The 24,742-nt window shown below is 49.2% G+C and overlaps 10 protein-coding genes across 10 annotated transcripts; 5 read left to right on the plus strand and 5 right to left on the minus strand.

The window, feature by feature from the left end:
* Positions 1-179: 179 nt before the first annotated feature.
* On the plus strand, positions 180-1,361 carry OPI3 (phosphatidylcholine biosynthesis). Its single transcript, XM_024464757.1, has 4 exons — positions 180-316; positions 393-432; positions 485-501; positions 565-1,361. The coding sequence occupies exons 1-4, from the start codon at positions 256-258 to the stop codon at positions 1,074-1,076; spliced, it is 630 nt and encodes a 209-aa protein (XP_024327537.1). The 5' UTR covers positions 180-255; the 3' UTR covers positions 1,077-1,361.
* Positions 1,362-2,246: 885 nt separating this feature from the next.
* On the minus strand, positions 2,247-2,773 carry VC83_01073 (uncharacterized protein; the record flags this gene model as incomplete). Its single annotated transcript, XM_024464758.1, has 3 exons — positions 2,247-2,321; positions 2,490-2,640; positions 2,736-2,773. 3 exons carry the CDS (start codon positions 2,771-2,773, stop codon positions 2,247-2,249), a joined length of 264 nt encoding a protein of 87 aa, XP_024327536.1.
* A 540-nt stretch (positions 2,774-3,313) lies between these two features.
* Positions 3,314-5,040, minus strand: VC83_01074 (uncharacterized protein; the record flags this gene model as incomplete). The annotated part of the gene is made up of 4 exons (XM_024464759.1): positions 3,314-4,509; positions 4,565-4,724; positions 4,781-4,902; positions 4,965-5,040. 4 exons carry the CDS (start codon positions 5,038-5,040, stop codon positions 3,314-3,316), a joined length of 1,554 nt encoding a protein of 517 aa, XP_024327535.1.
* A 476-nt stretch (positions 5,041-5,516) lies between these two features.
* Positions 5,517-7,950, plus strand: VC83_01075 (uncharacterized protein). Its single transcript, XM_024464760.1, has 2 exons — positions 5,517-5,950; positions 6,004-7,950. Exons 1-2 carry the CDS (start codon positions 5,626-5,628, stop codon positions 7,872-7,874), a joined length of 2,196 nt encoding a protein of 731 aa, XP_024327534.1. The 5' UTR covers positions 5,517-5,625; the 3' UTR covers positions 7,875-7,950.
* Positions 7,927-9,512, minus strand: VC83_01076 (uncharacterized protein). Its single transcript, XM_024464761.1, has 3 exons — positions 9,147-9,512; positions 8,958-9,096; positions 7,927-8,910 (listed from the first exon to the last, which is right to left on the minus strand). The coding sequence occupies exons 1-3, from the start codon at positions 9,339-9,341 to the stop codon at positions 7,970-7,972; spliced, it is 1,275 nt and encodes a 424-aa protein (XP_024327533.1). The 5' UTR covers positions 9,342-9,512; the 3' UTR covers positions 7,927-7,969.
* A 159-nt stretch (positions 9,513-9,671) lies between these two features.
* Positions 9,672-12,523, plus strand: VC83_01077 (uncharacterized protein). Its single transcript, XM_024464762.1, has 3 exons — positions 9,672-9,838; positions 9,886-11,724; positions 11,776-12,523. Exons 1-3 carry the CDS (start codon positions 9,749-9,751, stop codon positions 12,364-12,366), a joined length of 2,520 nt encoding a protein of 839 aa, XP_024327532.1. The 5' UTR covers positions 9,672-9,748; the 3' UTR covers positions 12,367-12,523.
* A 16-nt stretch (positions 12,524-12,539) lies between these two features.
* On the minus strand, positions 12,540-13,860 carry VC83_01078 (uncharacterized protein). Its single transcript, XM_024464763.1, has 2 exons — positions 12,841-13,860; positions 12,540-12,765 (listed from the first exon to the last, which is right to left on the minus strand). Exons 1-2 carry the CDS (start codon positions 13,201-13,203, stop codon positions 12,577-12,579), a joined length of 552 nt encoding a protein of 183 aa, XP_024327531.1. The 5' UTR covers positions 13,204-13,860; the 3' UTR covers positions 12,540-12,576.
* A 289-nt stretch (positions 13,861-14,149) lies between these two features.
* On the plus strand, positions 14,150-17,032 carry VC83_01079 (uncharacterized protein). The gene is made up of 4 exons (XM_024464764.1): positions 14,150-14,503; positions 14,559-15,380; positions 15,433-16,554; positions 16,602-17,032. The coding sequence occupies exons 1-4, from the start codon at positions 14,422-14,424 to the stop codon at positions 16,778-16,780; spliced, it is 2,205 nt and encodes a 734-aa protein (XP_024327530.1). The 5' UTR covers positions 14,150-14,421; the 3' UTR covers positions 16,781-17,032.
* On the minus strand, positions 17,033-19,013 carry TIM54 (mitochondrial import inner membrane translocase subunit tim54). Its single transcript, XM_024464765.1, has 2 exons — positions 18,688-19,013; positions 17,033-18,634 (listed from the first exon to the last, which is right to left on the minus strand). The coding sequence occupies exons 1-2, from the start codon at positions 18,754-18,756 to the stop codon at positions 17,216-17,218; spliced, it is 1,488 nt and encodes a 495-aa protein (XP_024327855.1). The 5' UTR covers positions 18,757-19,013; the 3' UTR covers positions 17,033-17,215.
* Positions 19,014-21,878: 2,865 nt separating this feature from the next.
* On the plus strand, positions 21,879-24,641 carry CBK1 (Serine/threonine-protein kinase). The gene is made up of 4 exons (XM_024464766.1): positions 21,879-22,853; positions 22,913-23,413; positions 23,468-23,944; positions 23,993-24,641. Exons 1-4 carry the CDS (start codon positions 22,198-22,200, stop codon positions 24,291-24,293), a joined length of 1,935 nt encoding a protein of 644 aa, XP_024327856.1. The 5' UTR covers positions 21,879-22,197; the 3' UTR covers positions 24,294-24,641.
* Positions 24,642-24,742: the final 101 nt, after the last annotated feature.

Below are 24,742 nucleotides of genomic sequence, written 5' to 3' on the forward strand. Positions count from 1 at the left end.
ACACAACAAACATGTTTATAGTAACCATAAGTGAAATAAAGCCTCTCGTCACTCAGGGTAGCTTTAAATGGGCCAGCTACTGTGAACTCGCTTCATTAACTTAACGTCATTGTATCCACCAAATTAAGCTCGCTTGGGAGCTTGCCCAGAAACCGGAACCGGGGCCGCCTTCTACCGCCGTCACGTCTTCAAGCATTCCTCGCCGCCAGCTGCAACTCGTCAACAATAGTTCCCTGTTTCCTTATCCACATCAACATGGCCGAATACCTCAAACTCGCCAGCGTCTTCGTCGACTTCGACCAGAAGAGCCTTGCAGGTATGTTTACATGAATATTAGGCTCTCTGGTCACATGCCGGTGTCAGTTAAAAAAATGCCACTGACACTCCGATAGTCGCCGCAGCTGCTATTGCATTCAACCCCATATACTGGAAGTAAGAACCTGTACCTCTCTTGTACCTGAATCCAAAAGCTAACCCCGCACAGCACGGTTGCCCGCCAAGGTTCGTCCGCCCTCGACCATCCCACCACTCCCAGCCTGCAAACTCCTCTCTAATAACCCGCAGAATACCACAACAAGGTCCTCACGAAGCTCGCTGGCGGCAACGCACGCCTAGGCTGCTACCTCCTCGCCGCATCCATCTTCTCTCTTGGCATCTTCCGCGACTACCTTTACGAGCAAGCCCTCCGCAGCCAGCCCGGGCACCCTGACCTCGAAACGGATCTAGTCAGGCTCATCGCCATCGGGCTCTTCCTCGCCGGAAATGTCCTCGTTATCTCCAGCATGTGGGCCCTTGGTCTCACCGGCACGTATCTCGGCGACTACTTCGGTATCCTGATGGACTCCCGCGTCACTAGCTTCCCCTTCAACGTTACCGATGCGCCGATGTACTACGGTTCCACCCTGAGCTTCCTCGGGACAGCGCTCTGGTACGGAAAGCCGGCCGGTGTGCTCTTGACGATCGAGGTGCTGGTTGTCTACCTTGTTGCGCTTCGCTTCGAGGATCCGTTCACGGCTGGCATCTACGAGAAGCGCGAGAAGGAGCGCGCAAAGGCCAAGCGGGGAAAGAAGAACTAGATGATAAGGAGGGTCTTGAGAGGGCTTGGGTGGAAGTGGAATAGATTGTAAATGGATGGCATAGGTAGACAGCAAGGCAAGATCAGACGGGGGTTTGTACCTGCTGGCAGGGTGGCGCATACAGCGGAGTTCAACAGTATTAGCGACGTTTGACAGGACTGCACATATATCAACTACGTGTATGGAAGGCGCTGGATGGAGCAAAAGTCGTTTTTTAAGTACTCACTAAAGAGTAGAACGTATAATTTTACAATAATATTCCCCTATTGTAAGTGGCGCAAAGGATGTTCTTACGCATAGAGAGGGGTAGGAGCCGACCGAAGGATGCATACTTATGATGACCGACGCCACCCACTCTATATGCAGTGATAAGTGACGAGTGACGCGAGCGATCTCGTTGCGGCAAAAAGACGCAGACACTCTAAACGCTAGAAAGAGGGGCAAGTGACGCGATGGAGGCTGTTACCGTATTAAGACGCGCGGGCTCTGAAGACGGGGCGCTGGGGGCGATCAATGTGATCCATGATGTTGCATGCATTTACGGCATGAGGCGCGGGCAAGAGAGTAAGCGCGCCCTAATAATCTCTATATCTGCCTCTAGCACGCCGTCAGTCTTAGACAAAAAGGATGCGGCAGTCACTAACGGCAGTGAAATGTGTGGCCCAGAGAATATATTCCTGTATTCCCGTATGCTGAAATGTGTGGCCCAGAGAATATATTCCTGTATTCCCGTATGCTGAATATACTGGCTCCGTACAATTAACTATTCGTACAACTCCAATCCTGAGTTCCTACTCTTCTTCTTGCCCTTCTCCCTCTCTCGCAACACCTCGCTTCTTAGATGCTTTCCATCTTCCACCTCCATGGTCCCATCAAATGCGCAAACATCTATACCGAAAGAAAAAATAACAATCCCATATGTCGGACCCCTGAAACGCCGCGCTCCTACTGTGGAGAGCGCTAAATGCTCGCCTATCCCTCCTGCCTATCCCTCCCGCCTATCCTCGATTCTCTTCTTCGGTATCACTCTTCGCTAGTCGGCCACTATTCGCAGTGGTCCAGCTCAATTCCATCCCATCTCTCCTATCCTAAACCTCAAAGATCAGGTGCTCGATTAGCCGATAGGTCGGCCACGGCTCGGGAGGCTGTGGATTCCCATATCGGCGGTATCTATAAAGCGATCGCTCCACGCCTCGACTCGCGCGCGTGCAGCCACGCTTGAAGGCCACAGAAGACAAGGAAGAACTGCATGACACGTTAGCCTTCTGCACACCTAATTCACTTCCCTTTCTCCCCGTCTTCCCCATACATCTCCACCATCCCCCAGCTCTCCAGGCAGCCCCATATACCCCTCGCCGGCTAAGACGCCAACCCCACGCCACACCACAGACGGAGAAAAAAAAGAGCACATACCCCATAAACACCCACAGCCGCAAACGCCGTCCCTGCTACCACTGTCCCATCCTCTGGATCGTCGTTGCTATCCATCAGGCTGTGGTGGTTTGCGTTGAACAGCGCGCCGAGGACGGAGAGGATCACGATGGCGAAGACAGAGATGACGATGCTGGTTCATATCGTTAGCTGTGTGTTCGAATCGCGCGGGCCGGTAGTTGCGGTTTGATAGTAAGATGGTAGGGGGGATGGGGCAGGAGGACATACCATGACCAGGCATGCATGATGCTGACGACGGGCTTCATATTGGCGACGGTGGGGGGTGTGATGGGGGATTGGCGGTTGGTATATTATAGGAATGTATAGCTCCCCTGTTTGAAGCGGTGAAGTCTCTTTGGATATTGAGAGTCGTGGTTAGAACTGGGGTATTTATGGAGCTGTAGCTCGAAGCTCGAGGACGGCGATGGATCAATGTCGTCGCCTGATGACTAAGCTAAATTATCACGTGATTGAACTATATATTGTTCATGTTAGACGATTACTATGCAGCTTTTGGCACATTGTAAAAATACCAATATGCCCGAATTTCTGCTACGATAATTTTAGCTATTATCGCTTCGTGCAGAGATAAATAGTTTGCATCGAGATCTAAAGACCAGTTTAGATCGGCGAGTACTGTGTCGGTATCCGAAATCCCATGCAACCCGTCCTCCGCCGCTTACTTTCGACTCATACTGTCTATCATAAAGTTGAATATGTGGAAACCAAGACCGTTTGTACGCCTAATATCCCAGCTTTCCGTTCCTATCTGCCGTCCTGTGCGCCCGTCAAATCGATACGAGAACTTATTGCCTCCTAGTCCTCGTTTTCTTCGCAGTCGTAGCCGCGTCCTCGTCGTCTTCGTCCTGCCCCTTCTTCAACTCCTCATCCAAATTCCACTCCTCCATATCGTACCAATCTTCGCCGTCACTCATTCCATTCTCGCCAGTGTGCGCCTCGGCCTTGGCCCATTTCATCACATCATTGCGCAGTCGATCCGCCTTAAGAAGACCCTCGTAGAGCTTCTCGCTTCCCCTGCACACCTCCTCCTGCTTCTGTACAAACAGCTGCAGCAACCGCCTTGTCTCATCTGCCTCCTGCGTCGGGAGCCCAATGTCTCTGTCTGGAATCGCAGACTGGGGTGCCAAGAAAAACGGGTGTATGAAAGAGTCGTTGGAGGAAGTTGAGAGGGATCGTGTGCGAGATCTCACGTTGTCGTCGGATGCGGCTTGCGCCTGGGCGCGCGTGCGCATGCGCCTTGGCTCCGGGGCATCAGTTTCGTCCTTCTCTTCGGATTCATCGTCTGCCGGTACATCAGGGTCAGGAAGGGTGGTGTCGGGATCTTCGAATTGGTTAGCTTTGTCCTCGGCGGGTTCTTCGGCATCTGCAGTGGCCGCTGCATCGGTAACGACTCCGTCCATCTTGTCGGTCTCGTTGGCATTTTGTTGATTTTCGGATTCATGAGGCTCGGTGGCTTTCTTGTCGGCATCTAGTTCCGTTGCATTGGTGTCTCCGTTGGTTGCAGCGGTCACGTCCTCAGCCACGGGAGGCTCAACGGATGTTGAAACCTTTACTTCTTGGCCAGAACCGTTCTGAGTGGGAACATCAACCATTGCGACTTCGTTTTCGGTCGCAGCATTGTCTACAGCCTGTTCAGGCGTAGCAATGTCTAGTTGTGCCTGTATGCCCCCGTTCATAGATGTATCTTCGCTACGAGTACCTTCCAATCGCTTTTTTTCGAGAAGGTGTTCCCGGTATTCGTTTCTGCCATCACCAAAAAATCTTATATCGTTCGGCGTCTCGAGTAGAGCTGTAGGTACCCATATGTGATCACCGCTCAGCCTTGTCAGAAGGCGCTTCATTTTCCATAGAGTCTCCTTTTCCTTCTGCATCATTGACCGCGCATTCAGAGTGAGTTCGGTGAGCGTTTTTGATGTGAACGGCCTAGATAATGTTGGGTGGTTTGGCAGGTCGGTAACTGATGTCAATGGCGCAAGCAACTCTACACCACAAGGTTAGGAACGTAGGTCGACTGAGAGGGCAAGGTTTCTTCTGACCTTCCATTCGAACATCATTATATGGATAGAATTCATTCGCAGCGGCCAAAGCCTCGCCATCTTCATCGTCTTCACTGTCCATCTCGTAGCCATCCTCGTCGTAAAGCATCGGGCGTTCGCTAATGATTGTTCTCTCATAGTGCTCGTTGTAGGTGATCGTCTAGCACAGTATCAGCATACACAAATGACTCTCTGGATTAAACAGCTCCTCATTACCTTTTTGTAAGCCTGTGGACCGTTCGGCATCGCCAACCTGCCCTCGCGGACGTATCTGGCCCTCTTCTTCAGCTTGTTCCCCCTGTTCGTGGTTTGGTCTATTGAGTGTTCCGAGTCCGATTCTGAGAAGAAACATCAGTCAGTTAAGTCCAAAGCTACTGGATTCTGGATCTAGATTTCCTACCATCGGCTTTGCGCTTGACTGCTTGCTTCATATCCCCCACAAGCCTAGCAATCATCATCTCTTGTACACTCGGCATGGTTGCGTGGTTGCGCCTTATCGGAACTCAGTCGTTCCTGCTCTGGGATTCCGGTTGCAAGTATTACACCACAGTAGGTGAATCAGTTCGGTCGCCTTCACTGTTCGAGCCCCACGGTGAGAGGTTAGGTATGGAGCCGCAAGTGTGGTCGCAGGAATGACAGCTGATCTCAGTGTCAATAGATAGCCTATTTGGCTACATTTGTTGTGTGGAGCGCCCGACAGTAAGTGGATTCGCGTAATTGTTGTTGTAGTATAGATCAAGGTAGTTATTCAATTACATCGATGAGTGACAGTCCCTCAGGATATGTTGTGAGTATTGTGGCATGAATGGCGCAAAACAGAAGGGCGGCCTCTCAGCAACATTTGGATAGCGGCGGCATTTGACCACACCGACACTGCCCGCACTACGGTAGCCTAATTTAGGCGATTACAACCCCAATGGCCGAGATACCCTCTTTGGAATTAATTGTACGATTTCGGCATCCAGGCTCACAGGCGCCTAGATTCTGGATATACTGAAATAAATAATTACCCATGGGCGCTTTGGGAGCGTCTCGGGGTTAACAGATATCCCGAGCCGCAGATGTCAGAATCCCAGTCGCAGTCGGAAGTTCCTTCCATGGATTCGTACATGGCATCGCTGAGAGGGGCTATTTCAGAGTACGAGTCCGGGAAAAGTATACGCTCGGCGCAGGCTGTGAAGCTGCAGCTGGCACAAGAGCTCATAAAACAGGAAGCCTGGGACGATGCGCTACGCATCCTCCGACCACTATGGCACACCATGTCTTGGAGGAGGGAAGGGTGGTGGGACTTGACTGAAGAGGTGGGGACTATCCTGCGTGAGGTTGCGGTTAAGGCTGGAGATGGCGGGACAGTTGTTGCCGTGGACTGGGAGCTTATGAGTTCAAGTAAGTACATAATTGGGCTATTTGTATCAAGACTGGACACTAACTCGCAACAGCTTTCGAGCGGAATCCACGACAGACTCTAGTCATCACCAAGTCCCTTGACGATGTGGACACTGTGAAGGGAAAGCCGGCAGTTGTGCTTCAAGGGCGGGATATACACTCATTCCTATGTGCGACTTTCGTTTTTGAGCAGGCCGAAGGAAAGGTGGGGGAACCATGCACATCACAACTGAGTGTCATGTCCTTTGCTTCAAAAGGTTCGTCGCCCGTTACTATGGCGGAAATAAAGATAAAGTTTGAAGGGTCTCTTAAGCCCGTCACGATCCGGCATAGCAGTGAGGCTCAAGATGTTGAAGTCCGCCCGGATAATACGTCCTTCACCAAGGTGGCGCTTCGCGAAGAACATGGAAACTCTGAGGATACAGCTATGTCTGTTGGGAAAGAACGTGGCTTGCGGTTCAGCACTCTCGTCGGAGACGAGAGTTTGATTTTCCTCCCTGGACAAACACGTGTCTTTGAGTTAAGTTGTCCTCTGAGAGAACCAGGCAAAGCCAAAGCTATTTCAGCGACGTTTGCACTAGCTGCGCCCCTTTTTGATCTCGAATGCATCATAGAGTTCGACCACATCACCACTCGCGACATGTGGTGGAGTCAGAAGCCAGCTCGCAAGCGGGTTGTGCGCGCTGATCCGCATTCTATTACCATTCTCCCGAAACCACCCAAAATGGAAATTAAGTTCCAGGCGTTGAAGGATCAGTATTATACAAACGAGCCGATTGACCTGAACGTCGATATATTTAATGGCGAAGATGAAGAATCACTTGCCAGTTTGGAGGTCACCATTTCCAACGATGGTGTAGGAACTCCTCAGCTTCCCTTCAAGATTATTATACCCACAGCACCTGAATCAAACGTGGAATATACACCAGATGATGAAACGCCACCAAGCGCCAAACTTGGATCAATCTCAAGCTCTAACACAATATCAGCTATTGTTGTTCTAGGTCCAATATTAATACAATCAACTTACGAGATAACTCTGCAGTTGAAGTATAACCTAGCTTCCGACTTAGAAACTCCAATCACCAGAACTGCAGCTATACGTTTCAATATTGGCAGTCCATTCGAAGCGAACTATGACTTTTCGCCTCGCCTCGACTCAAGGTCATGGCCAAGTTTCTTTGATCCTAAGGACGGGAAAACGTCTTCTACTGGCGAAGTCGCCGCACTTGGTCTCCCACAGAAGTGGAATCTCACCGCCAGATACTGTTCGTTTGCAGGTGAAGCTTTAATAGTGGAGGACGTCAGCCTCGCCATCCTCTCCCTTAACGGCGGCGTCGCCTGCTCTGGTATCCACCCACTCCCAAACACATCCTTAGGGCTACCCATCCTACCCGAAGCACTGGCAGAATCTCACTTTGACGTTTTGACTCAAAAGCTAAGCCTGGATGGCCGTCGGTCAGCATCGTTGGACTTGTCCCTATTAATACAATGGCGACGCGATGTACCTGAGTCGCCATCTAACACATCAACGCTGCCCATTCCAAGGCTGCTAGTCGCCAGCAGCGAGCCTCGCGTCCTCACAAAGTTGTCATACAGCGAAAACACCACTCAACCAATGGTCCTGCATATGGAATACATGATTGAAAATCCTTCGATGCACTTCCTCACCTTCAGTGTGGTGATGGAACCAAATGATAAATTTGCATTTTCAGGCGCCAAGCAAAGTACTATCCAGCTGTTGCCATTGTCGCGGCGCGGTATGAGCTTCAACCTGCTCCCGAATGTGAGGGGAGAGTGGGTCAGACCGCAACTGGTGGTGACTGATCGATACTTCCAGAAGGTACTGAAAGTCGCTCCAGGAGATGGGATGAAGAGTGACAAGGAAGGAATCTTAATTTGGATTCCGCCGGATGAGGAATAAAAAATAGGAAAATATATATATTTGTGAAATTATATACTATGTCTTAGAATAATGATAGTTCATATGACAATATATTCCGATCTATATATCGCACTTTATAACTTGACCGCGCCATCAGTAACCTTCCTTTTTTTTGGATCTCCAGTAAGTATGTTCTTCCACTTCTCACTTATGACTTGCTTCTCTATGACACCCATCTTCGCCCACCCTGCGAATTTCTCCGCCTCTTGCCTCCAGAGCTGCATTTCCTGGCCTATCCACTTCGCTGTATTCTCTGCAGTTTGCACCGGTGCCTCCATAGCAACCAGGTGGCCGATTCCTTCTAAAACAACTTCCGTAACGCGCCACTTCGCTGCCCCTCCTGACCCTCCGGTGCCAGTTCCTGTGACACGCATTTTTTCCGCATTAAGGGCTGGCGAAGCCATGAAGCTGGTGCCACCGAATATGTACAGCACGCTTGGCCGTAGATGGGGGAGCTGTGCAAGAACCATAGATGGTGCTGGGGAATAAAATGGCTCGGTGGATGGTACGGATTGATCGATATCGGGATGGGAGTAGTGGGTAATGGGAGCCAGAGGGCCGTTATTGGGGTCGGAGAAAGTTGGGCGAATGAAGGTTTGCACTTCGTGGTACTTGGGAGTGCTCAATGTCACGGAGCCCTTTTCATTTGGATAGAGTAGCGTGGGCGTCTCGCGTACTCCGTGCTTGTTCCATGCCTCTAAAACCCGAGGGTCCCAGGACTTGTAGAATGGGTTTCTACGGAAGCCCGCCGCGGCTGCTTCGCGGGATGGCCAGAGGTCACGACGGAATGTTGACGCCATAGGTGCTCCCCTGCCGTCACCGCTGGTCAGAGGTTGCCCAAAAATGACTGGATCCAGGAGGGTGAGTGAGGTAAAAAGGCGAGGATGTATCAGGGACAGGCTGGCAAGGTTATTGCCTCCGAATGAATGGCCAACCCCAAACAACGGAAGTGGCATCTCCTTGCGGAAGTGGTTAATCATGTGAAGAAGGTCACGGGGATGGTCCATCCATGATGCTTGGCCGCTGGTCAGCTAGAATTCGAGATATTTTAGGAGAACTTACGATCGTTACCCAACTTCTCTTCATTCAGAATTGCACTTTGATTTTGGTGGGCAGCATCGGCGATCCAGATACTGCGGATGCGAAAGCCATTGGCCTTTGAGCGTAAACATAGTTCATCCCACAAGGCTTCGTAGAGCTCCTGGTGTAGTGTTAGCAACACGGATATGAAGTCTAAGAACGGGTGCTTGCCTTGGGAAACCCATTGGCATGTGCTCCAATGATTGTAACATCTCCCGGTTGCGGATTTGGATTATCTAACGGCGTATACTGCTTGATGGAAAGCTTTAGAATCTCCTCCTCCGAAAACGATGTCGCTCTTGCATATTCCCGAATATGCTGGGCTTCTACTACGTGTTCTTTGATATTGAAGTTAGTTGTCGACATGTTGGCGATGATATGTATACGTCTTTATTATAGCACTTCTAGAAAAATATAACAGGGCCATGCAAACCACGAGGAAGTCGTATATACACTTTTGGTCTTACTGTACTCCGATCTCGAATAGTATTATATAAGTAAGGTTGAGGAGTTGACCTTCCATTGGATCCTCTGGTGCTCTTACAAGTGAGCCTCGGCTTCCGGCTACAGTAGGCCGCATCTTGTTGGATAGCAACCTCCGTAAAGGGTTCTTATCGGCGCCCCGCATCACGTGACAATAGACTTGGCGTGTTTTTGACCGCGTTCAGGAACGCGTTCGCCTGTAATTACTGAACTTCAGTTGGAAATGCCTCATTCATGAATATTATACCCACCCAAAACAACAGCATTTAATGATATAACAGCAGCCTGCCATGGCTAATGAGGCGCCACCGCTATTGTTTGACGACTGTCATGTCGCTATTATTCCAAGCAGAAAGTTAACAATTGAGAATGCGCGTGAGGTAAGAACCTCACCAGTCATGGTGAACCCCTCTAACATGCAGTACAGTTTGGATCTATACTCGAAGAAAATGGAGCGACAATATCAGAACTCAGCGCCGATGGCACTGTCGAAATCGCCGAAGTTACACATATAATCTCGTCAACTTCTGACTTCCCTCAATACCACGTCGCTTGCGAACACTTGCGTCCTGTTATCACACCAAGTTGGATTGCAGCGTCGCTCAAGAAGAATAAACTAGCTCCCTTCCGGCCATATACGCCAGATCCCAAACTTTTCTTCTCTGGCGTTAACGTCACTTGCGCCGATATTCCAGATGGCGACCAAGATGCTATTATTGGTGCGGTCATTGCCATGGGAGGCCAAGAATCCAGCAGTCTCACGAGGCAAGTCACTCATATCGTGGCGCTGACAGAAGACCACCCGAAGTGCCAGAATGCAAGGGACAAACAATTAAAGTGCAAGATCGTTTTACCCCACTGGTTTGAGGACTGCATTAAGCTCGGGCATAGAATCGACGAAAAGCCATATTTGCTCCCTGATCCCGAGTTTCTTCGGATAGGGTCTGAGGCACAGATTCTGGTCCCGATCACAAACAGCGTGACAGGAGCCACAACCCCACTCCCTGATTATATTCCCATCGGGGCAGATTCTCCTTCAGGATCTCGCAAATTAGGCGTTTTCCGCGACAAGAAGGTCATGTTTTCAGAAGATGTGAAACTCCGTAGCCGTCATCGAGGCATTCTTGAGAACCTCATTACCAATGGGGACGGCGCGATAACTACTAGCGTTCACAAAGCCGACATGTATATTTGCAACTACCGCGATGGCGATGACTATATCACGGCTTCCCGGAATGGAAAGGATGTTGGAAATATTTCCTGGCTGTATTATCTCATGACTTACAATGAGTGGACCTCGCCTTTGCGGCGACTCCTGCACTATCCAATTCCTCGAATGCCGCTTGAAGGGTTTGAAGGAACGAGAATCACTCTTTCTAACTATGGTGGAGACACTCGCATTTATCTCGAAAGCCTCGTTAAAGCTGCCGGAGGCGAGTTCACGAAAAGTATGAAGCAGGATAATACCCATCTTATCACGGCGCGAAATAACAGCGAAAAGTGCGAGGCTGCGCTTGAGTGGGGAATTTCGATGGTCAACCATTTGTGGATTGAGGAAAGCTATGTCAAATGCAAAGCACAGCCTTTAACAAATCCAAAATACACCCATTTTCCACGGCGCACAAACCTTGGTGAAGTAATTGGCCAGGTGCCTTTTGATCGCGCGATATTGGAGCGAATCTATTATCCTGGCGATGTTGCCACTCCTGAGTCATCAAATCGGGATAGGCCCGTTATGAAGACGAAGGATCGCAATGCAGATGTTCAGCATGCTACTGAACCACCTAGCGCTACCTTGGCTGATGTCTCTATGGCGGATGACCAAACCTTGCCCGTTCTTCCTCGATCAAAAGCAACTCCTGTCCCAAAGCGAACGGCACATCTCCTATCGACACCACACAGCAACCGACTGGCTAGAACAGGCAAAGAGAACAAAACGCCATCATCTACAAGTAGCCGTGGGGCAAAGGACCGCGCGTTATCCAAGCTTCATGACCAAGCTGCCGACATTGCACTTTATGAAAAGGAGAAAAAGCGTGCTGGCAACGGTGTCTGGGGCGGAAAACGAGCTGCAGACCAGGTCGACAGAGAAAGGGGCACCCGGAGGGCTTCTAGTGAAGCTGGAGAGGAGATCGATGTAGAATCTGAGGAAGAGGGTCGGGTAATTAAGAAACCAAAGACTGGTTCGCGCCCAGTGAGCATCAGGCTTCTAGTCACTAGCTACAAAAGGTGGGAAGAGACGCCAACAAAGGAGGATTCCGATAAGGTAAGTACACCAGACATGACCTTGATGTGGCTATACTAATGTTTTCCGTAGAAAAAGCTGCGTGAACTTGGAATTCTCATCGTCCAGGACCCTAGTACTTGCAACTATCTCGCGGCGCCAGGCATGGTTCGCACGCATAAGTTTCTCTGCGCGTTGGCTACTGGCGTTGGCATCTTGTCGACTGAGTTCATTGATGCGTGCCTTACGTCGTCAACGGTGCTGCCTCCGGACTCCTTCGTATTGAAGGACAAAGCGAAGGAAAAGTACTTTAAGGTCAAACTCGCTGATGCCGTCAATCGTGCCAAATCGAACTCCGGGCATTTGCTTCGGGGCATTGCCATATACTGTACGGAAGCTATATCAAATGGCCCTGGTACATACAAGACTATCGTGGAATTCAATGGAGGCGAGTTCGCCATATTCAGAGCGAAGGCTGAAACTTTGAGGATGAGGGAGGAAGGTGAAGAGGAGGCTGTATATCTGCTGACAGGGACGTCAATTAAAGAGAAGGCACTGTGGCCAAAGTTTGCACAGATGGCCCAGGACAATGGGCATGAGCCGAGGATTGTACAAATTGAATGGCTACTCGATGCAGCGATGAGGCAGGAGGTGAGATGGCATGAAGAGTATTTGGCAAATTAGACTATCTGGCTTGCCGTTTTTAGCATTAGCTTGGAGTTCGGTTTTATGGGACAGAGCGTGGTTGTCCGGATTGTTGGGCATAGTTGACGTTGGAATGTATTAATCCAGGATATTTGTCCCACAACATGCCTTCTCATCCCATTTTGCAACGTGCTCTGAGTGAACCAAATATTGGCTTTTTGAAACTAATATTTTGTATTATTTCATAGTCTAGAAGAATTTAACACCTTGTTCGTCTTCCTGCCCAAATACTTGCGCCTTGCCTCTCCTTACAAGAACACCCATCGCCCGCTGTAATAAGTCTGGATCCATGCCATGGAACTCCTGTGATATCGTCGCTTCGCTCTCTGTAAGTTCATATAGTGTAAGCACAACGTTCTTCTGTCCCGTCTCGTCAACCTGTATATCCATGTCAGTTACTACCATCCATATGTCTAAACAACGAAAGTCACTGAGCTGTAAAGAACTCCATACCCAGTCATATATCAACCCCGCCCATTCTTCCGGTGTCCTCCAATAGATCCATGCCACCTCTTTACTCTCGCTATCCTTCTTCCCGCCCAGCCACTCCGCCCTTCCCTCCTTCCTCATCGCATTCACAATATCCTTCGCATCCGCGAGGCTAACCCGCTTATTGATCGTCTTATTCCAGAACAGATCCGTGTCGATGGCATCCACCAGCGTCAGCTTCCAGAGCTTCTTCTGCCGACAGTAGGCGAGGATGAGGCTGCTCCATTTGCTGCGACGCGCGTGCTCGGTGGTGGTCGACGGCTGGGGCGAGAAGAACGGGGGAAAGGAATAGAAGGCCGGGAACTCGAAGGTGTCGGCCTGAGCCATGGTCGAGAAGGGGGCGTAATCGGGAGTTATATATATTGTCCTGTCATTTATGCGTGGGCCATGGATAGTGGGCGCAATTCAGATCAACGCGGTCATCGCGGGGTCATCTTCAGCGTTGTCTGTTGGTGGGGGGCACGTTGGACAGTGGGAGCTTGCGGGGAAAGTGCAAACACAGCAAACATCTCTTGGTGGGTGGCCACGCTGAATTGGGAAAGTGCAAACACGACAAACAATTGCTAGCTGCAGGCAGTTTGGGACCGGAAACTAATCCCCTTTCGCACAGGATTGGATTAGCACTAGCGTGATTTCGAAAATTTTCGCTGCCTATATATACTCGCCCTCCCCCCTTCCTTTTGATATTTTTTTTCTTTTCTCTTTAGCTCTCTTTGCCTATTGGCTTAGATCAAGTGTAGTATCTGTTCTTTTCAGTTTAATCTCTGAAATTGTCCTATTGGACAAATCAATGATTAAATCTATTTTTGAAATGAGTCTTGGGACCGCTGAGTTTACTCATGTCCTAGGACACAGTGTCTCTGGTATTACACTGCCTCCAGATGACGCGACCTCGCATTTTCATTACATTTCTGGCTTGCCCAGGGTTGTGAAGAAGATTGGTTTATTTCGTAGGTAGTTCGTCTAAATTATTGTAATGTGATATATTAAAAGCACGGATATATAAATATGAAGAATTCCCCGTGGCCGCAATTGCGCACCAAACTCGCCGCCAAGTTCTCTGATCAACACAATATAGCCTCTCGGATTGATTTCCTTTGCACCACTCCCATCATGTCTTGTTTGGAGAAGCCATCCATCGACGGTGTTTTAGAATTGTAGCTTCTGAGCTTTGTTTTGGTTGACATGGTTGAGAGCCGACACTATCCTGGTTGCTGATGCTGGAAAAGTGCCGTTATATATTGTTTTTATCGTAGCACCCAATTTTCACACGAAACAATCCCATTCGTATTTCTCCACGTCCCCACCATCAGTAATATATAACTTGACCTTCACATTCCCTGTCGAGGCTATCATAGATTTTGCGAATTAAAGCCCTTTAAGCTCTTGTGTGCGGCGAAACTGGATTTAGAGTTCTGTAGCCTCGAATAGTACGTGGGGTGGGTTTGCTGGCCTCAGTTCTCTGCACTCACGCGCTCCGATACCGACAGCCTTCTTCCACCCTGTGCCCTTCCGCGCTCAAGCCACAAACAGCATATCTATAAGATGCCACAACCATTAAGTTCGAAGGAGTCTTCGCTCTTTCGAACTGTAGTTCGCAATTATGAGGATAAGCAGTACAAGAAAGGTGGGCATCTCCTCAGCGGCGACGGAATGACTGGTGCGCTGACAGATTACACCAGGTCTCAAAGCGGCCGAGCAAATTCTCAAGAAGAACCCGAAGCATGGAGATACCATGGCGATGAAGGCATTGATCCTGAACTCAATTGGCAAATCCGATGAAGCTTTCGCGCTGGCCAAGCTTGCTCTCCAGGCTGACATGAAGTCGCATGTCTGCTGGCACGTTTACGGTCTACTCTATCGATCCAACAAGAATTTCGAAGAGGCCATTAAGGCTTACAAATTTGCCCTGAAGCTGGACCCAGAATCGCAGCAGATCCAGAGGGACCTGGCCCTTCTCCAAATACAAATGCGGGACTACCAAGGCTATATTACCAGCAGGAGGGCAATGCTGCAAGCTCGGTCTCATGTACGACAAAACTGGACTGCACTGGCAATTGCGCAACACCTGTCAGGAGACCTTTCTGAGGCTGAAGGAGTATTGTCCACATACGAAGAGACCCTGAAGAGCCCTCCATCGAAACTCGACTTCGAGAACTCGGAAGCGGTTATGTACAAGAACTCTCTTATTGCTGAGCAAGGAGACTACAAGAGGGCTCTGGAGCACTTGGAGACTGCGGGCAAGCACAACCTCGACCGCCTGGCAGTTCTGGAGCTTCGTGCGGAGTACCTGTCGAAGCTTGACCGCAACGAGGAGGCGGCGACCGCTTTCCGTGCCCTGGTTGATCGTAACTCGGAATGCAAGAAATACTATGATGGACTGGCTGCGGCATTGAACATAGAGCCGGGCAACCACAAAGAGCTAAAGGCAATCTACGATGAATACGCGGAGAAGTACCCACGAAGTGACTCTGCCAGAAGGCTACCTTTAGATTTCTTAGATGGTCAGTATTTGAAGCCCAGAAACTTAACGTGCCCCATAACTAACTGGTGCAGGCGACGAATTCCGGACAGCAGCAGATTCCTATGTTCACAGAATGTTGGATAAGGGAGTGCCCTCGACATTTGCCAACCTGAAGCATCTTTATTCGAATAAGTTCAAGCAGCAAACGCTTCTGGAAGTCGTCAACGAGTATATTAACAGCAAAAGGGGACAGGCCAACATTGAGCCAAAGAGAAGTGGGGACACTTCAAAAGGAGACTCGTCCGCCTACTATTACCTTGCGCAACATTACAACTATCACCTCAGCCGTGACCTTGACCAGGCGTTGGTATATATAGACAAAGCGATCGAGTTGGAGCCGAAGAGTGTCGATTTCCATATGACTAAAGCCAGGATATATAAGCACAAGGCCGATACAAAGACTGCATCGGCAACAATGGAGATTGCACGGACTTTGGATGAGAGAGATCGCTATATCAATACTAAAGCTGCGAAATACCAGCTGCGAAATGACGAAAACGAAGCTGCTTTAAAGACACTGGGCATGTTTACTCGCCTTGAGGCTGTGGGAGGACCACTTGCTGATTTGCACGATATGCAATGTATGTGGTTCCTAACGGAAGATGGGCAATCGCATGCCAGACAAGGTGATGTGGGCCTAGCTCTTAAGCGCTTCACTACTGTTCACAACATCTTCGATGTTTGGCAAGAAGACCAGTTCGATTTCCACAGCTTCTCTCTCCGAAAGGGCCAAATTAGGGCATACGTCGAAATGATCAGGTGGGAGGACAGGTTACGGGACCACCCTTTTTACACTAGGGCAGCAATCGGTGCCATCAAAGAGTACCTGAAGCTGTATGATAAACCCCAAGCCAATGGGAACTCTGCGAACGACGATGAATCGGCCTTGGAGAACAAGAAGGCGGCGAAGAAGGCGCGCAAGGCCGCGCAACAAGCAGAGAGAGATGCGGCGGCCAAGAAGGCCGAGCCAAACAAGGCAGTTCCGGTAGATGCTGCCACAGCAAAGAAGGTGGACGAAGACCCGAACGGTGTCAAGCTCGTCGAGACCAAGGAGCCGTTGACCGATGCGATGAAGTTCTTGGGCCCAATGCTGGAGTTTGCACCAAAGCTGCTCGAAGGACAAATTCTTGGCTTCGAGGTTTATTTCAGAAGAGGTAAGAAACTATAAGTCCCTTGGCATTATGTAAACTAACAAAGACAGAAAAATACCTTCTGGCCCTGAAGTGCCTCCTGGCTGCATCAACCATCGACTCGAGCAACTCAACAGTCAAAGAGCAAATCTCTCGCTTCAACAAGGGACTTAAGGCGAAGTCCGCGTCCCTGTCAGAAAAGGTCCTTGAGACCATCAAGGAGGAGGCAAAGAAGTTACCTAGTGCATAAGTTCGGCGAAATATCATAATCAGCGCATGCGTGATGAACGCGGATAGGCCGCTTTGTGAACATTTATCAACGGATCTTGGGAGGTTGTGCATGGAGGTGTAAAAGCGTAAAATCGAAAGAGGCAGCCCTACAGGTTAAAATATGGATAACTCGATAGAACGCATTGCTATGGAGATTTCTGATATAAAGTTAGCTACAGTACAAGTAGCTGCAATTTAACACCAAGTCAAATGATTCTGGTTGCAGAGGAGGTTTCGTGCTCATATTTGTACATACATAACCCGAATGAGTTGCGCTCCTCATCGTCTATAACTATAATACATCTGGTGTGACAGATAATATGCAAAACCAGGCTACCTTATCTCATCCCAGAGATAAATACCATATCATACAAATTTTCTTACATCTTCCTTCTTATCACATCCTTCAACCTCATCATATGTCCTCCATGCTCTCATCCTCCACAAGGCCCTCTCCCGGCCTCTTCGCCTTCTCCCCGAACAGCGCCTCATTCCCAGCCCTCCACCCCTTCCTCAGGCTCCCCTTGATCCATCCCTCAATCTCTTCCTCCGTGATCTCCTTCGCAATCCGCTCCGCGCGCGCCTCATCCTCCGCGCTTAACTCCGCCCTTCTCATCCTCCCCGCGATACGGGGGTCGAGCACCACATCATCGAGCCACGTGCGCTCCTTGGTCAAGTCATCGAGCGGCTTGTGGATGGACTTGTGCCAATCCTGCTCCTCCTCCTTTAGCGTCGTGAGCTGCTCCGACTTGTCGGCCTCGTCGTTCACCACGCCATCGGTCCCATCCGCAGAGGGCGCGAAGGAATCACCTTCCGCACTGGAGGTAGTATGGTATGGCCGCGTGTTCGCGAGGATGACAGCTGCTACGTCGCGGCCGATTTGGTCGGCGAGACGGCGGCGCGTGAAGAAACGGTACATGCGTCTTGGGGTATTGAAGAATCCGAGGATGTGTGGGAAAGCAATTGAGACGGATGGGTCGAGTTCGTTAGGGAGAGTGGGCGCGGGAGTGGCGGCGGAGTAGGCGGCGGTGGAGATCCATGGCTTGGGCTGCGGGGGTTTGGCTGGCTTGCCGTCTGGCTTGAGGTCGGGGTTAATGGGAGCAGGGGGGACGTCGTCGGTGGATGTGTGGACAGTGATGCCGGGGAGAGTCTCGATAACTTCAGGTTCGGCAACTGGCTCCGCTGCCTCTACGGGCACTTCTGGTTTGGCAGGTTCCGTGACGGGACCAAGCCATCCTTCATGGATACCCCGTACGTATTCTTTCCAGGTGTTCCGCCCAATGACTATATCTCCCAGCGGACCCTCATATAATTTCGAGCCATTGGTAACGCGGGCAGCGAGGACGGGGTCGTCCTCTTGGATCTCGTTCGTGGCAAGCTGGCGCTCCTTTCGGATCTTCTCTGCCAATTCGGCGCGGACGTCGCCCTCTTTGCGCCCTTGGATGAACTCCCAGTCAAGACCCGAAGAGACCAGAACCGGCTTCACGTAGTCTTTGAAGTGGTCCTGGGCAATTCGTAGCCCATCTGTCGGAGGAGCCTCGAGGAAGACTGTGAGTTTCCTAGGCATCGATTTCGGATCGAGTGGTTCCTTGGCCAAGTGCTCGACAAGCTTGCTCCATTTCTTTTGCACCCTCCTCTGCTCTCTCTTATCATATACTATAAGCCCAGTAATAGTACCGGTTATTGAGAGGAATATAGACCAGTTTCGAGATGGTAATTTGAGCCGCATATTCGGCAGACCCATCATTTTCCATACTGGGTTCGGTGGGCGCACTGGTTTCGCATTTTTCGCTGCCGATTTAGGGATTTCCGCCTTTGGCGCTGAAGCTGAAGCCTAACAGCACGTTAGCCACTTGTTATGTGAAGGTAGGGGCGTCTAGATAGTACCTCCGGGTCAACTGGCTTCGAGTCCGCCATGCTGGGAACTGGGCGCGGCTGAAATCTCCGATTAAACATTATACAGTATTCGGAAGCCTTGGACCACGGACTTGTCGTGGCGTCTACGAGTCGGAACTTGAAGCGTGGTAAGGGCAAGTCGCGTTATGGCGCCTCTCAACGACTCAAGATTTCTCCCCGATGCCCATTATCAAAAGTTCGGTCGGGACACCCTTGCCAAAATTCCTTAGCCTACAAATGGTTAGACTAATCACAGGGGAGGCCACTTCCCCCCAATTCAAAGATAAGATTTGGAGATCACGTGCCATTCTGCAAGCAGACAGCTTTAGCATTTAGTGTGAAGAGTGTATATCTATAATCCTAACAGATGACTTTGGTTAGTGCCGTGTAAACGTCGCATTCCGCGCCTTGTCCACTCATAATTTGTGGCTAGACCTATGCATGGCGTCGTGCTTCAAATATCAGGCCACCTCAGCCATCTGATACACTGTAGGTCTAAGAGCCTCATCCCAAGCTCCACTTCACTAAATGTTTTGCTTTTGAATTTTTTTTAGTCATATATCACTACTAGACCACTTAATGAAGGCATCTAGAATGCTAGTATCACTGTTACTTCCTACTACGTTAAGCTAGACACATTAAGAACAAACGCACTTTTGCCCACAGCCTCTACAACAAGGTAGTTAGCTTTCTCAAACCTTCCAACTACGCTCCTATCTGCCTTAGAAGCCAGCCCTTACTAGCAGCTACCTCTATAGGGCTGAAATCTGTTAGCTAGGCGGACGTGGCTAATACCCTGAAAAACTTAGGGGCTTCTCTTTAGGGAGCTAGGGTCCCTAGCTTGTCTGTTTCTGTCATACTGACATTCGTTGCACTCAGTTTGCTATCAAACTCAAGAGCAAACTTAGAAATCTCCTCCTCAAACCTACAAGTCACCATACATATCTTGGCTTATCACACCAACAACAGAAGCAATACTACTCAACGATTGCTGCAAACTCTTCTACTACATCTGTTTATGCTACATACATCACGGCATATCATTTGGACACTCATTGAACAAGTTATTAAGAAAATCTCCTCCTTAAGGGGGTGGGCCAATACTACCACATGGCATATCTCTACCAACTAGAGGCCTAGGAACATGAACGATAGCTCTAGAAGCTTCTACAACCCTCTATGATTCATTACACGTTATCGCTCCTTAGTTACCCACAAGATTGGTTAAGTTATGACATAATTTGTCTATAGGTACTCTGACCTTGGACCTCCTTTTCACTTCCTATAGGCTAGGAACCCAAGAGATGGTTCTATGGGATTCTCTTACGTTCACTACATGATTAGCAAGCTAGTTGTGGGTCGCACTTGATTTCTAATACATTTACCAAGCCTGGTTAGTCATGGAAAGTCATGGAAAATGAGAGAACTACACTCCTTTGGCATAAATAGGATTGCCCTTTCCTTAAGAAAGGGCAAGCAGGCAATACAGTAAATCGACTAGCACATACTTCTACGTCTTTTCCAAGCTTCCAAGCATTGATCTTGTTATTCTCTGTTTTTGAAAAGTCAGTGAGGTGCTAACCTCTGACTTACCCCTGAGTTCTCAGACTCAACATTTGTTGCAACTTGTCTAAACCACTTCACCACATCATACACCTGATTGCTGCATTATGGAATAGTCTAAGCTACAACCCTTTGGCTCTGTTTCCTAAGACAGTGTGTTGTCTTAGTAAAATCATCCCTTCCTTGGGTGGCTAGATTCTCACATCTGGTGCACCCACCATTACACTCATTTCTATTTTTCCTACTATGTTACCACCTACTACTTAACTATAGAGCTGCAACTCCGTAGCAAGGCCGTAGGGCACACTACACACCACACTCGCAGTGGCTTATAACATTAGACCAACTAGTCCTACATACACCCCCTTTCTAGAGAACCTCTAAGGAACCGCCCTCTACTAACACCATCCCAACTAGCAGGGAAGGCGCTTAGTTAACGGGCCTTACAGCTACGCAAACATGCAAGAACTGCTCTCTAAGGTCATACTCTATACATAAACCCATAGCTTATTAGCATGCCCCTATACCCTTCGGGAGTCTTAGGGCCGTGGGCTACACCCGTGTCCCGCTAGACGTAAATAAATATCATCATCATCATCATCACCTAGAAAGGCACCGCTTAAAAAGTGACCGGATCTGCGCCTAGGCTTGCGCATTTAATGATATAAATAGGGGTTAGGTTAACCAAGATATCGTCGTTAGGTCAAGACGGGAGGGGAGGATTGTGGCCACTTTTTCACTAAACATATATGGGCGCCATGGTGATTGTTGAGGGAATTGAGAGCACTTGGCATTGAATGATAAAGAGGTTTATGGCCATGGAGGCTCTTGATATTTGGGATTGGCGTATGGAGAAGTCGGCTGGGAATGCCACAGGATGGGATTTACTCACGCCCAACCAAGGGAAGTTGGAGAGTTCAGCTAGGGCATATAGACAGATAGATCAAGGAAGATGGATTTCCTTTCCCCATCAATAGAAAAACATTTTCACTGGAAATATCCCAAATATTAACAATCGTTGGACCTATCGTGTCCCCTGATAGTGTGAAGTTTCTGACAATTTACAACTCCGCGTTAATAGTCCAACGATGCAGCAATACCACACCATTTTTTTATAGACTTGCACAGAAAGTGAAGCCGCCAAAAAGACCTGTATACTTTATCACGGACTTTTGCCGTCGATGATGGTTTATAAATTCCCCGCCACTACTGAGTTTATCAAGCTTCCAGACCCCTCTGGTACCCCTTAGTCGCGGTCACATAGTGTGCTTAGTTAAAGCCAAGAGCCATAGCGTAAGAGGGCAACAAAGGATTATTGAGACTTTTAACGAGAATTATATTTATTGTTATCTATTGTTAACTGCTTTGATGGCTAGATAATGGCACGTAAAAGGCCTCTTGCTCTTGACTGTTGTACCCCGTTGCTTGGCTAAAATGCCCTTGAACTGTCCTACTGCTCGAGTATGGAGCCAGCGTTTTATGTACGTAGCACAGAAACATCAGGGGTTTGCTACACCTAGAACCCTTCGTAAATGTCTTAAATCGGTCTCACAAACAGCTCCCAAGCTGCTCTTAAATATGCTCTGATGGCGTCTCGTAATATAAAGGGCACCAATTGTTTCCGTGTTATGTTTTAAAGCGGTGAATATTGGGCACCACTAACATCAGAGCGCTTACTGTACGTTTGGTGGTGTACATGCATGCACGACAAACAGTGCACTGGCCTCCCTCCACCAACGTCTTAACAACTTCCAAAGTTTGCTCGACCCCATTCTCTAGATGGTCAAACTCGCAAACCGTCACAGATTATCATAGCGCCCCAGCACAAACCACTCCCTGTGGGTAGCCCTCTCCGACGTGTGTACTTGTGGACATCTTCGGTCCGATCAACAACCCCTCTTTCTGGCATAGCTACCAGATATACACAACGTCGACAGCATGGAGAACGACGGCGCCCATGGCAATAATGCGAACAATGGCAATAACAACCGGTTGTTCCTGAACTTCAACAACAATGACCGATTTTCGCCCACCGATCGATCATACCCAACAACACCGTCAACCTTCCCACAGCCTGTCTTCCAAGCTCAAGGCCAGAACAATCAGGGGCAAAGCCAACAACAGCAGCAACAACAGCAGCAAAATGGCTACACACCTACCCAGGGATACTTTATGAACAACCCTTACCCGGCGAACAACCAACAAAGCAACCAGTACCAGCCTGGCCAGCAGGCATATGCGCAGCCCTCATACCAGTCCCGAGGCCCGGGTGGAAACGCCGACTCGACCACCAATGGCCTTGTTCACCAGTTCTCCCACCAGAACCTAGGCGGTGCTGCTCGAGGAAACCAATACGCCAGACAACAAGGTGGTGCCCAGCGACCTCGAACGGCTGGTTCGACTGGCGTACAACAGAATTACTACTCCGCTGCTTCCGCTCCAGTTGTCCCACAGCAGCCCGAGTTTGAGCCAGCCCCAGAGCGAAACCCAGATAAATATGGCCCTCTCACCCATAACAACCAGAAGAGATGTGCTCAGCTTGCATCCGACTTCTTCAAAGACAGCGTCAAGCGTGCTCGTGACCGCAATTTGAGGTAAGACATGAAGGACAACCCCTCATTTGATATTGGATGCTAATTTGGATGACCTATAGACAAAGCGAAACGGAGCAGCGCCTGAAGGACCCGAATATGTCACAAACTAGAAGAGAACAAACCTGGGCAAACACTGGCAGACAGGAGGGGAAATATCTACGATTTTTGAGGACAAGGGACAAGCCCGACAACTACAAGACACTTAAGATTATTGGAAAGGGTGCCTTTGGCGAAGTTAAGCTGGTCCAAAAGAAGCAAGATGGCCGCGTCTACGCAATGAAGTCTCTTGTGAAGACTGAGATGTTCAAGAAGGACCAGTTGGCCCATGTTCGCGCCGAGCGTGACATTTTGGCCGAGTCTGATAGTCCCTGGGTGGTGAAGTTGTTCACAACGTTCCAGGACTCTAACTTCCTCTATATGTTGATGGAGTTTTTGCCTGGTGGAGACTTGATGACCATGCTTATTAAGTATGAAATATTTTCGGAGGATATTACGCGCTTCTACATAGCTGAGATTGTTCTGGCAATCGAAGCTGTTCACAAGCTTGGTTTCATTCACCGGTAAGTCATATATTTCCATACGCTCTTCAGGGAATTGTATCTAACTTTTACCAGTGACATCAAGCCTGACAACATCCTGCTTGATCGGGGCGGACACGTCAAGCTCACTGATTTCGGATTGTCTACTGGCTTCCATCGCCTCCACGACAACTCTTACTACCAACAGCTTTTGCAGCGCCAACCTGCGCCAAAGCCTCGTGACCGCAACTCTGTTAATCTTGATCAGATCAATTTGACGGTCAGCAACCGAGCTGTCATTAACGACTGGCGTAGGTCTAGGCGTGTTATGGCATACTCTACTGTCGGTACACCTGATTACATTGCCCCCGAAATTTTCAGTGGACACGGTTACTCATACGACTGTGACTGGTGGAGTCTTGGGACCATTATGTTCGAATGCCAAATTGGATGGCCACCGTTCTGCGCCGAAGAGGCACCTGACACTTACCGCAAGATTGTTAACTGGCGCACAACCCTTCACTTCCCCGACGATATCCAGCTTGGAGCCGAGGCGGAGAACCTTATCCGAAGGTAAGTTTCTATATGCCATCCTACAGGCAAGCCACTGACACAACCTAGTCTTATTTGTAACTCTGAGAACCGCCTGGGCAGGGTCTCGGCGGATGAGATTAAGGCTCACCCCTTCTTCAGCGGCGTTGACTTCGATAGCCTTCGCCGCATTCGTGCACCATTCGAGCCTAGGCTCACGTCCAACATCGATACCACCTACTTCCCTATCGATGAGATCGACCAGACCGATACCGCTACTCATCTCAAGGCTGCACAGGCTGCTGGCCAGGTTAGAGATGAGGTGCCTGAGATGGATATCCCCTTCCTGGGATACACCTACAAACGCTTCGATACCTTCAACTCCAGATAATTTCGAGTAATCTGTGAGGGAAGGCGGAGTTGACGACGTACGGAACAAATATCTGCGTAATGATTACTTGAGCGCTAGATATCTGATATATGTTTTTCAGATGTCCACTATTTGGTGTCCCGTTTTGCATTGATGATGAAGGAGAGTATTTACTGTCGCCCATGATAGCATTTTCCAGATATCCAGCGTGTTGACACGACTCTTGAAATGATTTTCTCTGTTTCTGTAGAGGTTTAGGGATTCGCGATGGCACTGTTACGGACTTTTTTATGGCATACTGCAATGTTTTGCTCCGAATATCTGCATAGCGAAATGAGAGACTTATGAGAGACTTATTAGATTTCGTCTTCGCCCTTTGCAATGTGCCTGTGAATTTAACATTTAATATCTGGTGAATGCGCTGTGATATCTATACAATAATCGTAATAAGTTGGTGACCAACGCCTTTG

Source organism: Pseudogymnoascus destructans (assembly GCF_001641265.1).
Source record: "Pseudogymnoascus destructans isolate 20631-21 unplaced genomic scaffold scaffold_2, whole genome shotgun sequence".
NCBI lineage: Eukaryota > Fungi > Ascomycota > Leotiomycetes > Thelebolales > Thelebolaceae > Pseudogymnoascus > Pseudogymnoascus destructans.

Coding starts and splice junctions, on each gene's coding strand:
- OPI3 (XM_024464757.1), top strand. CDS start 256: ATGGCCGAATACCTCAAACTCGCCAGCGTCTTCGTCGACTTCGACCAG. Junction 317..392: donor CGACCAGAAGAGCCTTGCAG/GTATGTTTACAT, acceptor ACACTCCGATAG/TCGCCGCAGCTGCTATTGCA.
- VC83_01075 (XM_024464760.1), top strand. CDS start 5,626: ATGTCAGAATCCCAGTCGCAGTCGGAAGTTCCTTCCATGGATTCGTAC. Junction 5,951..6,003: donor CTGGGAGCTTATGAGTTCAA/GTAAGTACATAA, acceptor AACTCGCAACAG/CTTTCGAGCGGAATCCACGA.
- VC83_01076 (XM_024464761.1), bottom strand. CDS start 9,341: ATGTCGACAACTAACTTCAATATCAAAGAACACGTAGTAGAAGCCCAG. Junction 9,097..9,146: donor ATGCCAATGGGTTTCCCAAG/GCAAGCACCCGT, acceptor ACACTACACCAG/GAGCTCTACGAAGCCTTGTG. Junction 8,911..8,957: donor AGAGAAGTTGGGTAACGATC/GTAAGTTCTCCT, acceptor CCAGCGGCCAAG/CATCATGGATGGACCATCCC.
- VC83_01077 (XM_024464762.1), top strand. CDS start 9,749: ATGGCTAATGAGGCGCCACCGCTATTGTTTGACGACTGTCATGTCGCT. Junction 9,839..9,885: donor CAATTGAGAATGCGCGTGAG/GTAAGAACCTCA, acceptor CATGCAGTACAG/TTTGGATCTATACTCGAAGA. Junction 11,725..11,775: donor CAAAGGAGGATTCCGATAAG/GTAAGTACACCA, acceptor TGTTTTCCGTAG/AAAAAGCTGCGTGAACTTGG.
- VC83_01078 (XM_024464763.1), bottom strand. CDS start 13,203: ATGGCTCAGGCCGACACCTTCGAGTTCCCGGCCTTCTATTCCTTTCCC. Junction 12,766..12,840: donor CGGGGTTGATATATGACTGG/GTATGGAGTTCT, acceptor ATGGATATACAG/GTTGACGAGACGGGACAGAA.
- VC83_01079 (XM_024464764.1), top strand. CDS start 14,422: ATGCCACAACCATTAAGTTCGAAGGAGTCTTCGCTCTTTCGAACTGTA. Junction 14,504..14,558: donor GGATAAGCAGTACAAGAAAG/GTGGGCATCTCC, acceptor AGATTACACCAG/GTCTCAAAGCGGCCGAGCAA. Junction 16,555..16,601: donor CGAGGTTTATTTCAGAAGAG/GTAAGAAACTAT, acceptor TAACAAAGACAG/AAAAATACCTTCTGGCCCTG.
- TIM54 (XM_024464765.1), bottom strand. CDS start 18,756: ATGTTTAATCGGAGATTTCAGCCGCGCCCAGTTCCCAGCATGGCGGAC. Junction 18,635..18,687: donor CGAAGCCAGTTGACCCGGAG/GTACTATCTAGA, acceptor ACGTGCTGTTAG/GCTTCAGCTTCAGCGCCAAA.
- CBK1 (XM_024464766.1), top strand. CDS start 22,198: ATGGAGAACGACGGCGCCCATGGCAATAATGCGAACAATGGCAATAAC. Junction 22,854..22,912: donor GCTCGTGACCGCAATTTGAG/GTAAGACATGAA, acceptor GATGACCTATAG/ACAAAGCGAAACGGAGCAGC. Junction 23,945..23,992: donor GCGGAGAACCTTATCCGAAG/GTAAGTTTCTAT, acceptor GACACAACCTAG/TCTTATTTGTAACTCTGAGA.